The sequence below is a fragment of the Perna viridis genome, chromosome 2 (genome assembly GCF_037379345.1).
Source record: "Perna viridis isolate PV_CMFRI_1.1 ecotype Kerala chromosome 2, ASM3737934v1, whole genome shotgun sequence".
NCBI lineage: Eukaryota > Metazoa > Mollusca > Bivalvia > Mytilida > Mytilidae > Perna > Perna viridis.
Genome location: NC_142446.1, coordinates 15,867,864 through 15,881,961, shown reverse-complemented (window position 1 = coordinate 15,881,961; position 14,098 = coordinate 15,867,864). Strand labels below are relative to the sequence as shown.

At 32.8% G+C, this 14,098-nt stretch overlaps 1 protein-coding gene across 4 annotated transcripts in view; it reads left to right on the top strand.

The window, feature by feature from the left end:
- The window catches only part of LOC148623809 (uncharacterized), a 54,215-nt gene extending 41,852 nt beyond the window's left edge, over positions 1-12,363 (top strand). For all 4 annotated transcript variants that reach the window (XM_088565961.1, XM_088565959.1, XM_088565960.1 and 1 more), the window contains 3 exons: positions 1,646-1,723; positions 5,932-8,914; positions 10,665-12,363. In XM_088565961.1, coding sequence (XP_088422087.1) covers positions 1,646-1,723; positions 5,932-8,914; positions 10,665-10,700 — 3,097 coding nt within the window. In that variant the 3' untranslated portion in view covers positions 10,701-12,363. The remainder of the gene's footprint in view (positions 1-1,645; positions 1,724-5,931; positions 8,915-10,664) is intronic.
- The last annotated feature ends 1,735 nt before the right edge of the window (positions 12,364-14,098 follow it).

Genomic DNA, 14,098 nt, shown 5'->3' with positions numbered 1-14,098 from the left:
GAACTGGCCATGTGCGGGTCCGGGTGTGAAAAGAATAGACTTACAGCAGCGTTTAGCTTCTCATAAAAGGTGTCTAAATAGTGCTCAGAACCTCTGCCCACAGAGAAACTGGGTTGTGTACCCCAGGTGTTGGAATGGGGGTACCCCTGACATGTTACATGTTGGGGTTGTCAGGCCATAATGCAGAAAACCTGATCGCAAACCAAAGTAGTGCAATGTGTTGGGAAAGATGCCACATTCCTTGCACATTAAATAACCCTTCTGTGGTATTCTTTAGGGGTAGGAACCATTGGGCTCTGCCACAGGAGGCTAAATTGCCCAACTCTACCCACCTCTCCCTATTTCCAGTGGCAATCAAAATTTGTCGACACCATTATCCTTGTGTCCCATCCCATTTTTCATTTCATTGTCATTTTATGGTCATTTTATCATCCATTTCATGTTCATCGCCTAAATATAGCTGAAATTTTGCAGCTCAGGCATTAAACCCTAACAATCAATCAATCAAGTGAACTGATGATTTGACTGACTCCTTTTTGGCCTGTGAAGATGTTTAGTTGTAAATTTGCATGTAGGGAATGAAGTTATGGCAGTAATATGAAGAATTAAATGTACTAAGCATGTTCCATTTAACACAATTATCAGTCCAGATCTCCCAACCTATCGTGGTTAATAAACAGGAAGTGAAGAGCAGTGATTTTAACCAAGTAAAATTGGCAGGAAAATTTAAATTGATAAAAAGTGTCTAGTTTTGAAAGTCTTTTATTGATCAAAGTAATTATTTCCTTAAGCTGAAATTGTTTTATTTGAGTATGATTACAGTGTAGGATAATACTCTCTTGAAATAGTTTTGAGTGTGATTATTCATTAAATTTTGGACAGGTTTAAAAAATAGGTGAAATGGAACAAAATTTGTAAATATGTTTGAAGTTGGTGACTGTTTAACTTTTGATTACTTTTTGTACTTCAGAAATCAGTAGTATTTATTGACATGCAGTTCATACATATGAGGAAAAACTATTCTAAATTATATGGGAAATAATGGAATTGTATGATTATAGTTTTATTTTACATCATGTAATCTGAGATTTTGTTCATGCTACAATTGTCACAAGATTAAAGTGTTAACAGCACTTTGATTATTAATATTTTACACTTATTTCTCTATAGGTTGTGTGGTATGATATTATTAACAAGATTGTGCCACTAATGTTTTTTTGTGGATAAGTGTCTTGATCAGGAGAAACAGCACACTTTCTTGTGAAGGACCTGATATACACATTTTGAAAGTGTGCAACTCCTGTTATGGACAAATTAGATTAATTTTTTCTACATTTTTATCACTATGAGATTAGCATTTTTTTTTCAACAGTAAATACTACCATTAGTACATTACTTAAGGAAATTTTTACCCCGACTTCAATTTTTTTACTTGCATAGTGTTTATGTATACTTTGAATATACTTAATGTGCTGACAGATTTGTGACAGTGATGCAAGTACCTGTATAATATGATTTTTTTTTTCATTTCAGAAGTATTGGACTTTCAATAAAGGTATATTTTTCTTGTACAGGTATTAATACACACATTTTGACATGGTAATTGATTAAGTGTAAAGTTATTAATGTCTATTCTGTTTTCAAGGTATCGACAGCAGATGGCAAACACAGAATTTATCCCTGTTGTAATGAAAGAGGAAATGAATGAATCAAAGAAAAAAAGGTGTGTTTTAGAGCTTCAAGCACAAAAATATTGGCATAGTATACTTATTCCATGTCAAAAGCATAATTCTCATTCATTTAGAAAAAAGAAATCTGTTTCAAGTTCCTAATGGTGACTTTCACTGAAGGTGACTTTAGGGTTGCTCTTTGTCCCTCATCAAACAAATCAGTTTTCCACACATTTTAGCTGTCCTGGCCATGGGCTATGTGAGCTATTGTCATCACTTGGCGTCCATCATCTTTGTTAACAATTCTTTATATCTTCTCCTCTGAAACTACTGAATGGATTTGGATGAAACTCAAGCTGATTGTTCCTTAGAGTATCCTCATAATGACCTTTTGGATTTCTGATTGGTGAGAAAACATGGGCGCCATTACTTAAAATAAAAGATAGGGGTCAGACAGCAGTTTTTCTGTCATTTTACGACCATTTTCACCAGTTCTCTGATTCCTTCTTTAGAAAACTAGGTGTTTTAAGTTAAGTGGTGATGACAAAAGATATCGTTCTGGGCAGCCATTTATCCCGCTAATTTTTATACAGTCGACTCCACTTAATCGCATATCGCTTTATGGCATATTTCGGTTATTAGCATAATTTCCTCCTGCACAAAACCATTTCCTATTATTCTATTAGGGAAAAAATCGCTTATTTGCATAGGCCTTGCAGGTGCATTTTGGTTTATTACATGGAGAATTTTGCCTCATCCAGGTAAAGACAGGTTTTCCCAAATTCTATTTTAAGCCTTCGGGTCATAAATATGTCAATCATATTTATTGTTGTAAAAACTAGATTATCATCAATCAGGAGGTGTTAATAATGGATTAAAAACATAATGGACATAAAAGACAATTTAAATGATTTCTAATTACATTAAAATAAACAAGCACCTAGGTCAACAATGACTTCTGACGACATGCCAAACATTACCTTATGATGCGGCTTGGGGTATTTTTTGTCCCTATTTAAATTCTTCCGACTACAAATGATTATCAATGTAAATTTAATTTTCTTTAATGAGCTGAACAGTTTTTAGTGAGCTTGGGTTACTAGGCATAAATATCAACCGAAAATTAAAAGTCATCATTCATTCAGTACAATGTCTAATGAAATTCAACTACCCTAAGGTGCCCCATACTATCCACACTTCATAGGAATATATTGAGGTCAATGACACGTGTAATACACAACTATCAGTGTACGATGGTGATTGAACAGAGGAATAAAAACGCACAGACCATTTCAAAAGCCCACAAACTGCAAACATTGATGAATATTACACTGAATCCTGGCTGAAATATGAAATATGGGATTTTCTTTCATAGAAAGGTCAGGAAATTACTTGACTATTTATAGATGAGAAACACATGGTTTTACTTATAAATACACACGACGTAAAGAAGGTCAATAAACAAGACAAACACAATATATATTATTATTTATTGATAAAAGAACAATACAATGTGAAGGTCTAAAACAATTAAATACCAGATCAGAAATGTTGAACAGTGATATCCCTGGTTGATCCACAGTATCGTCGTCTTACCTGAACTCACACTTCTGGTAAAATCGTAATTTCGGTTATAAGAATAGCTCGGTTATTTGCATAATTTTTACTGGGAAATAGGCTATGCAATTATGCGGAATCTACTGTACTAACTAAATGTTGGATAGCCATGGTTTAACTTTATTGTGTGTTCTTTGTGCCCTCCTCAGACCCAGTGGAATAACAGAACATAGGGGGACCCCTGCCCAAATACTTTCTGGAGGTTCTAAAAACACTTTTGAAGGCATTTCTAACATTTTACAATGCCTTAGGTACTCCATTGAACTTGAAGCATTCATCAATCAGGGACATAAATTAAAATTTAATAGTAGCCACCTGTGCCTTATTTTAAAAAATGGTGGCCCAGATCAAAAGTTAGGGGCCCAGGTATCTTGTGCGAGGCCTGCAATGCGGGCCCACAAGACTATTTTGATTTTTTTTAAGGAAATCCAGCTTTCTGAGAGTACCTGGAGACCTTTTTCAGAGTTAAAACATCAGTTTTGTTTACTCTGTATTTTATTTTTTTTTTCATATTTGGTTTTAATTCAAATTTTATAAAATTCTACATTTCTTGGAAATTCAAATCGTTGAAAACTCTGATCAGATAATAGAGAAAATGTGATGAATCTTCGTATATGACATATATATATTTTAAATTTCAATAAGTCACGCCTTAAACATTGAATAGAAATGATCGAAAAACATTCTCGGCCAAGTAAAATTCAAGTTTTTATTGGCTTAAAAACCTTTTACAATGTACAAAGTGTTTCTTAATTGAAATTATCTGCACATAAATGAACACTTCACTGTTGCTCTTACTGGATACTAGAAATTATAAAAGAAATTTAGCCTTAAATTACCATTTTTAACATTGTTTACATTTCAGTTTAAAACTTTTTCATGGAAGCTTGGGCTCCTTTACTGAAGAAATGTAATCGGCCAATCAATGTTTTAAGATTTATCACCAACTGGGCTCCTGTACAAGTGCTTTTTAATTGCCCAGCTGGTGTATTAGTCACTGTGGGCGAAGTAATTTCCGTCCCTGTCAATATATGCTCTTTTCCAGCAATTATTTGTATAACATGGTAACAAAGCATGATACCTTTACTTACTTATTTAATAGGGTATGATTTGCCAGGTGAGATTCAGGCTCTTTTAGAGCCTCTTGTTTGTCATGTTTCAGATATATATTTGATATTTGGTTCATTGCTTTATCATGACAATTCACATATTAAGTTTGAATTCCATTTATGTCTTTTGATATTTTTTTTTTGGACATTGTTAGTTCATTTAAAAACTTAGTTTTCTACATTTTTTTTTGGTCGTGCTTGCAGATATTCATTTGATATTTGGTATGTTGCTTTATCATGACAAGTTACAGATCAGGTTCAAATATGTTGGGTAAAATTGATATTTTTATGAGTTATTGTCCTTGGACTTACAAAATTCATACATATACTCTGTTTTTCCACACTGTTTCGTCATGCTTGCAGATATACATTTGATATTTGGTATATTGCTTACAGATAAAGATATAATTTTACTTTGGTTTGTTGATTTTTGTGTTGGTTATTGTCATTAGACTCAGTAGGTATTTTTTTTAATAAAAAATATGCATTGAGTTTGTATTCTGTTTCCTTCAACAGATTTTTTTTCCTGTAGGTGATTTTGTATTGTCATGTCATAGTCTCAGAATTTGTGTTTAATATTAGAAATATATAAGGTAAACATAACTTTTAAATGCTTAAAGTTGCTTCATACTCATTTCTTTTGTTCAGGTTTCATACCTATATCAGGCAAGTAGAACAGATGACTTGATAAATGATATTAAAGTAATGATTGCACTCCCTTGCAACCACCAGTTTTATACCCTGCCACACATAGTGAGGTATTGATGTGGTGTATATCTGTTTGGTTGTTCATCCCCATAACTGCCAACCTGAAAATGTGCTGTGGTTTATTATTAAACATATATCTGTGGTCAAATTTTCATTTTAATCTTTTAAGCCATGTTGGAGTTGTTGCCCTTTTTCAACGTTTTTTGCTATTTTTAATGTTAATTCTTTCAAAAATCTTCTCTGACACTACTGGACCAATGGAAACCAAACTTGGTATGAATGTTTCTACGGATACCCTGCATAAAACTAATTTGGGGATTTTTGATTCCTTGAAAAACATGGCTGTTGTTACTAAAAATAGAACGTAGGAGTCAGACAGTAGTTTTTCGCATATTTCTCCAAAACCATTAGGATTTGCCAAATTCTTTAAATAGCTGAAATGATCCTTGTTATTAGGACTACAAAAGTCTTCAGGGATAAAAGTTGTCAGACGATTCCTTGTAAGAGTTGTTTTCCCTTGAAAGGTGAAAAATACATTTTTTTTTTTTTTTTTACAATTTTCAGTCAATATCTATGAAAACTATGATAGAATTAAAGAAACTTTCAAGACCTACCAAAGACTTTTTGAGTCAAAATTGTTGGACAACTTCTTCTTAAATTATTGCCTGTGAAAGGCAGAATTCAACCAGGTGAGCGATTCAGGCTCCTGGGAGTCTCTTGTTGATCATGCAGTTTAAGTGTTTAGTAGAATGATACAGGAGTTAACAAACTTTAGAATATAAACAATATAACTTCTGCTTCCTTTATAGTGTGCTTTCCTATTTCAGTGAAGCTATAGCTAACCCTAAACCAAAGGAAAAAGAAAACAACTGGGCATCTATTGTAACATCAAACTTATCAAGTAAGGATATAGAGCAAGAAGTGAAATACACAGACCCACCAAACACTGAAATGAGAACATTGGAGACTAACAATAAAAACTTAATAGCAAATCTGAAAATTAAAATGCCTACAAGTGAAGCTGCAAGCCATGAAGATTGGACATCAGAAGTTCAAAACATTGAAATTTCACCTAAAATTCCAACAACAGTTGAAAAATACATGAAATGGAACAAAAATGTGAAGAGACAATTATTAACTGATGGTGATGCTGATGAAAATCATAATGTGAAACATTTTTTTGGAGGAGAGTGTCAAGCTGCTCTTAGTAATGGCTCTTGTGATAATACAAATGGGTCAGACCAGAAATGTAATAAAGCCAGTGTTAATGATGTAGACACTACTTACACTCCTTCTAACACTCACTCTTTCTGGTCAAAGGATAAACCTTGTAATGATGACTGGGAATTAGCTACAGATGAAAAGTGGGGCTTCAGCAATTCGTTTGTAGGAGAAGATGGTGATAATTCCAAAGTAACTTTTCTGTCTTCACTTCCTGTCAGAGCTAATGATGATGTTGATAAACCACAAAGGTTTAAGCGAAAATCAATGAAGTCGGTCTCTAAACCAGGATGGCAGGATTATTTAAAACCTCAGTTTGAACCACAGAAAGTGGAATTTAATTCTGCTGGTGAACAATCACTGCTGCAAAAAGACCAGTTTGGAAATATGCAAATACAACTAGAAATGAATGAAAGTGACACTAATTCTTTCGAGTCAAGATCTGATGAAAGATCAAATATCCAAACATCTTTAGTAGACTGTAAGCAAGATGGGAATTCACAAAATTCTGCTGTTGATCTTACTACACTTCCCAATAAATCTTGTCAGAAGTCAAGGTCAGTTACTTCAAATAATCACAACAAAAATGTGGCCAAATCAGTGATTAACTCTGAACTTTATGCTGAAAAATTGATACCGGGACCAATAAAGTCAAACAATTCAAATCCACCTGAACCAGAAAACTGGGATGACGAGTTAATTGATTCTAGCAACAATGTATTACATTTAGGGTCTTGTGAAAAATTGAACATATTGCCTCCTTCATCAACTGAAAAGAAACAGCTGTATAACTGGAAAGCTAAACCATTAGCAGTGGATCAGGCAGAAAGACACAATGTCAAACAGCCTTTGAATAATCGGGATCCGTCAATAAGAGGAATCTCATCTGGACCAATTAGTTGTATCTCTAGTAGTATACATAAAAACTATGAAGATAGATCAGAGCCAAGTAATTGTGCTACTAACCAAAAATCTGATGCAGTTCCTTTCTTGAATCAAGTCCAACAGCCATTCTCTGCGAAGATATATCCTGACCATTTGCCTTATTCCTCAAATGAAAACCAAACAAAAACATTTGGAACATCTGCTAGGAGCTGCATAGAAGATCCTTCTGGAGGACCTAAGGAACAAAATCAGTTAAAATATTCTAGTTCAAAACAAATGTCTCCAAAGAGCAAATTGAACCAACGACATAATACTTTGTTTGATTTGCAAGAGACTAATGTCCTTACCTCAGTAGCAAAATCCTGTAAGGCTACCAACAAAAGAATTGAAAATAATTATTCAGAAAACTGGGAAAATGAACTGGTTGAAGTACCAGCTCCAATAAGCAAAAATGATATTTCATCTGAAGGTAAAGAGTTTAGTATTGACAGTTCTCAAAATTCCAGAGAGAAGACCAACTCTCCTAATAGACATGTTATTTTGTACAAAACTCCAGAAGTTAGTGAAGGACAGTGCATAGATACATTGAGTTCTGAGAATTGGGAAGATGAAGCTGTATTAGTTGCCACTACTTTAACACCATCTTTGGACAAAGCTGCTAAAGAAAAAGACTGCAGAAATAAACAAAGTGATTGCAGATTACCTGCTTTGAAGAGCTTGTCTTCAAGTTCTGATGACGATGTCGAATTAACACCTTGTCGTCTGCCTCGATTGCCACATATTTCCAGTAAAATGTCTTCAAAGTCCAACAAAATTGCTACTAACATAAAAAGTAAACAGCAGGAATCGCTGCACACTATTAAAGAACACCAGAACAATGATACACATAATGCACCAAACATCCAGTCTCAATCGGACTTGGCTACATTAATGGCTAATTTAGGCCTGTCTAATACTAGTACACCTATGACAGGAATGCCAAAATCAGATATGACATTGTCTTCAGGACTTTCTCCATACATGATTCAATCCTATATGCAGTTCTTATCTTCCAATGAAAATGCCTATATAGGTATGCCAAATTTTACCAATATGCCATTATTGCCAGGTCTTTTACCAATGCTTCAGAATCCTCTTGCATCTACGTCACCTGTGTTGGCATATACTCTCCAGCAACAACAATTTGCAGCGATGAACATGGCAGCATCATCAAAGGGCTTACCAATTGGAATGCAAGGCAACTTCTTAGGATTAAATGGTTTACAAGCTGGAAATATTATGGCTTGTGCAAGTACTTCAGGTGGAAGTTCAGTTAAATCTGATGGTGTACTTACAGACAACAGTGTACCTCAGAATACAGTAGGCATGGGATATAACATAACTCAAATGAAAGTACCTAATACTGATAATATAAATCATAGACAGACAGCACACACACAGCAGATGTCAACAAAAATGCAGGCTGATGCTAGACCTATTCTAGATGAGAACTTTCATTCCAAATCTAACAATGGTATTACACACACTGCTACTGCTCAGAAAAGCACTTCCTATCATCCTTCAAAAAGTGGAATTGTAAATGTACAAGGGCATGATATACCATCATATAGTAAAACCCCTTATGATATACATAAAAAGAGAGAACAGATGGATGCTGTACAAGCTCTTCTTAACAGTATGAAAAAGGATGAACCTAACTCACTGGTAAGTATTTTCATGAGACCAAGTGTTATTGACTTTGGAATTCAATGAGATTAGTTTTAGAAATTATTTCACATATTGTCTTGTTATTAATTTTCATCCTAATTACATCCAGGTAGATGGATGAGAACCTAAATAAGATTTTGATAGGGATTTGATGTATAGAAATACATGTCACATCTCATTTTAAAATGTACTTTTAATTTTAATGTTGTGTAGAGATCTCTGAAAAATTTACAAGAAGGGAAAACATACTATTGAATTCTTGTTACTAGTTATATTTACTCAGCCATTAAAATAAAGAAACAAGTTTTTCTTCATTGAAATTTGAAGAAAAAAAATCTTGTAATAAATCATGGCATTTTAAAATGGAAATATACCAGGAAATGGTCCCCAAACCCTTGCTGAATTTTTTTGTCTCGCAGCATTCAGCAAAAGTATTTTGCCTCACTAAGTAAATGGCCTCAACTATGGCCTTGTAAATAATATCAATTTCAGTATTTGATATGATTACATGTGAGTTTTGTTTCAATTTGTAAGTAAAAGAATGAAATAATGACCCTTATTTTTGTACTAAATTTTTCCTAAAAATGATCTTAGTTCTTTACCAAAATTGATTAAAAGCTAGATATTAGTTGGCACTGTCTTCTGTAGACACTTGGTTATTAAGCTATAACTTGAGTGTTAGTTGATCTTTATTAAAAAATTTAACAAGGTTTCAAACCACGAAAGGAAGGTTTGTATTGATTTTGGGGGTTATAGCCCCAACAGTTGTAGAATAAGGGGTGAAAAAGGAACCTAAAACAAGCATTTGATAGAATTCAATAAAAGCATAGGAATGTCAATGATATTGTTTCATAATATTCCATACGATAACGGTCAGACTTGGATTGATTTTAGGGGTAAGGACTTGAACTTTTCAGAAATTAGGGGCCTTAAAGGGAACCAGAGAGATGCAGGCCAATAAAATTACTGGTTTGAATTTAAGAGTTTTTTTTTATTGCATTCCTTATGAAAATCTCTGACTGAATTTGTCAGTCAGATTTCATATATCTGTTATGGTTTTCAAGTGGTCAAAGGGACCACATCCAAGAATATTACATTTTAATTTTTGGTCCGATTTCAAAAATTTTTGTTGAATTTCAAAATATTGTGCAATATTGTGTCCAAACCATTTATTGTGTCCATAGTGAATTGTAAGTCCCTATACTTAAGTGTGTGAAAAACTTACATTGTGTGTCCACACTTGCCCCAACTATTTGGGATTTGACCATGACTGTTGTATCATGCTGTGCTTGGTGAAGCTCTTTATCATATTTAATTTTTATATTGCAAAGAAAAAATCATTTTATGTGAAAGTTAGACGGATTCAGTTTATATTTTCCTGAGAAAAACAATCAAGTGAGTTTTTGTCTTCCAGCATCTGCAAGTAATTTTGAAATCATTTGGAAAAGTTTTTGTGAATGTATACATCATCATTTTCAATTATCATTATCAGCTATCCTTGGTTAAATCTACTAGTTGCAAAGAAACAACTGAGTTTATTGGTTCTACTGTGTAGACTACAATGCTTTGTATAACTAATGTGGTATCTAAATGTTTCATCATCTAAATTATTAATTTTTAGGGTAGCATTTGAAACTCATGGGAATAACATTACCAAAAATTAGCTTTCATTTCCTTTGGCCAGGTGAGCTGGAAAAAAAAAAGGAGATACAAGAATTTCATTATAATTTTCTTTAAATCTTTTTAGCTGGAAAATGCTGATATGGATTCCAGACCATTCTGAGTCCCTATAGATAACTTGGTGACTGTATATTGCGATACAGATAAATTTGATTTGCCTTTACAGTAATAGGTTTGTGTGGTAGTATAATGAATGTAGAGAGCAAGATTATTTTTTTAATGTATAAATGTAAGGTTATATTTCGTTGTTATAATTATCAGTATATGTATACTGGTAATGCATTGTCTTTGTAATGTGTAGTTATTGACATTATTTTTCTTTATTATATATCCATCCATTCAAAAGTTGGAGGTATATACAGTAGTGGTCATGTCTTCCGTCCCCAGTTTGTTTTTTTTTTGGTTTTTTTTGGTGTTTTTTTTTAGTCTCATGTCTTGTTATCCAGAGGTGATAAATATATCATAATACTACATTCGATAATTTGAGAATAATACATGGCAAAATCCATTTTATATGCCGTATGATTCCGATATACCAATATCAGCCAGAGGCTATGTATTAATTTATACACTTTATCATATACTTGATCAGGAAAGAATTTTTGATATTTTATGGTTGAGAAAATAACCATTCTTTTGGTATAGTTTTGATGCTCAAGTTCACTATTTATGTGTATTTTAAGTTGACAATTTTGATTAAAACTTGTATTTCTGCTTTTTATTGATTTTTTTATCTTTTTTTTCACACCCTGACAGTCATTGCAATTATTTGATAGTTAATTATTTTCACATCGCATGATTAGTCTAATTATTGTTTTAGGGGATGATATTAGCTAGTTCTCTGAATTTTATCCTCATGTATATGCATTCACTATGGTGCTTATTAATTATTTCTAGTCAAAAACTTCATCAATGGTGGTTATTTTATGTTTTTATTCTTGTTTGGTTTCTAAATGCCAGTTTTTGAGAGGCAGATTGTAATATAATATATACATGTTTGTTCATGTGCAGAGTTAGTATTTACAACATTTCGGAATATTTTTGTCATGTACAATTAAATAATTACATTTACTCTGCATATCATTAAGATGTGCTAATCTCATTGGATAATCGGCTTTACGAATGATGTGTGAATGAAGATATCATCTAGCTATTTATATAAGCTACAATACAGTTGAATACTTTAATTGATTTCTGTATATTTCCTATTTATTTCTTAAGATAAAATAGAAATAAAAGAAACATATCAAATGTAATTTTAAGAATTAAATGCTTCATTTATTGGTAAAAGCGTTGACAGGTCACACATTTTTACATGAAACACTCTTCGATGAAAATATGCTACAGTTGACCCTTTTACACACTGATGAAACATTAAAAACTAAATGATATTGTGCTCATTGTGAAAATGTAGTCATTATGTAGTAAACTCAAACTTAGGTTTTGGAAGCCATTATTCATAAAAAAAATTACAGCAATATTTTCAAACCATAGCTGATAGGAGTTACTACCTTTGTATGTGAAAAATTGTGATTTATAATGCCATTGATATAGTTTGTGTAGTTCCTCATTTATGCATTTAAAACAATCCAGGCTCAGGTGAGTGTTCTAATCTTTTTGGGATACCAGTATCTGTCTTTTTTTTATGTTTAAGCATTGCGTGAATAGCGTTATCATCTTACGATAAATAATCCTCTGTATTATTATAATTATGATGTAAACTGTACAGTGTTTTATCATGTTGAATAAAGTATTGTTCAATTGTTTTCCTTTTGAAAGGAGTTCTAGTTAAAATATGCCTCTATCAATTATGGACACACTATTCAAACTTGATACTGCACTAAATTTTCATTGTAATTAAATATTTGATATGTTCACTAATACTCAAGTTCAGGCATGAAATGAAATGTCTACTAACAGGATTTTGACAGCATTGATACCATTATACAACTAATTTTAATGTGGTCATATGAAAACTGCTGTTTAATTACTGTGGTCTATTTTAGAAACCGAAGCAGGTCTAGTCAAATCAAAAAGATCTGAATCATTTCTGTGCATAATAACTTAAGGAACATAATTACAAAGATAAGTAAAAATATGTTTTTATAGAACTCCAAAAAATAGAGATCCATTCACAATTACATTGTAATCAAGTCCAGCTTGATTTTGGCCCATAATTCCTTAATGGTTCAAGTCACAACTTACAAAATCAATCCTAAGCTTCCTTTCATGATAGACACCTTGTGATATAATTTCAATGAGATCCATTCATTTACAGTTTGAACATAATAAAATTGCTTGTTTATGGCCCCTCATTCTTTCATGGTTCAAGTAACATCCCACAAAATCAATCTTGGACTTCCTTTTGTGTAAAGCATTTTTTTTAATATAAAGATCTATACACTTATACTCAAGTTATTGTCAAGACATGTCTCTGGACAATGACGACATGATACCAGAGCAGTCATAGAAAAGGGGCATTATGAAACTCCAATATGAGTCATCAGAATTATACCCAAATTTTGCTGTGAATAGATTTCATTTTGTTGAGCACTTTTACACTGTTAAACTTGTCTTTACCTGATGGTTTTTGGGATATCTTTTGACTTTTATGGTCTATTTTTAGTAATGACATGCATTTTTGACAACTGATTAAAAAACCAGCAAAAATCTAACATCAGTAGTGGGCAGTATACCTTAAGAGGCATGCATACCAATTTTTGGGTCCAACTAGTGAGGTAGTTTCAGAGTAGATTTTAAACAAGAGGAACCCAGGAGCCTGAATCTCTCTTGGTTAAATTTCTGCCCTAAAGGGCAATAACTATTATATAGAGTCATCTGACAACTTTGATCCCTGGAGACTTTAGTAGGCCTCATAATAAGAATAATTTCAGCAGTAAAAAGTTTCATTCTGTCTACCCTAGTTTTCAAGATATAGGCTGAAAACTAAAAAAAAAAAGGTCATTTTTCACCTCTCAAGAGTAATAACCCTTACATGGAGTTGTCTTTGATCCCTTGGAGACATTTGTAGGCCTTATAATAAGTATATTTCAGCCATTGAGAGATATTGGCCAAACCTAATGGTTTAGGAGATATATGCAAAAAACTACTGGACGACCCCTCCCCCCACCCTATGTTCTATTTTTAGTAATAGTGACCAAATTTTAACCGATCAAACATCCAAACAGTCATTTTGTTAAGGATACCCTAAAAACAAAAATTTCAACTTTCATTGAAATCTGTATAGAAGTTTTTGAGAAGATTTTTGAAAGTAATATCAAAAACAGCAAAACTGTCCAAAAAAAGGCAACAACTCCAACATGGGTCAACAGATTTTCACTAAAATTTGACCATAGATAGATCTCATCATGCTAAATACTTTTATCCAGTCAGAATTTGGCTAAACATAATGGTTTTGGAGATATACGCAAAAATCTTCTGTCTGACCCCTATGTTTTATTTTTAGTAGTGGCGGCCACATTTTTACAATCAGAACGGTCA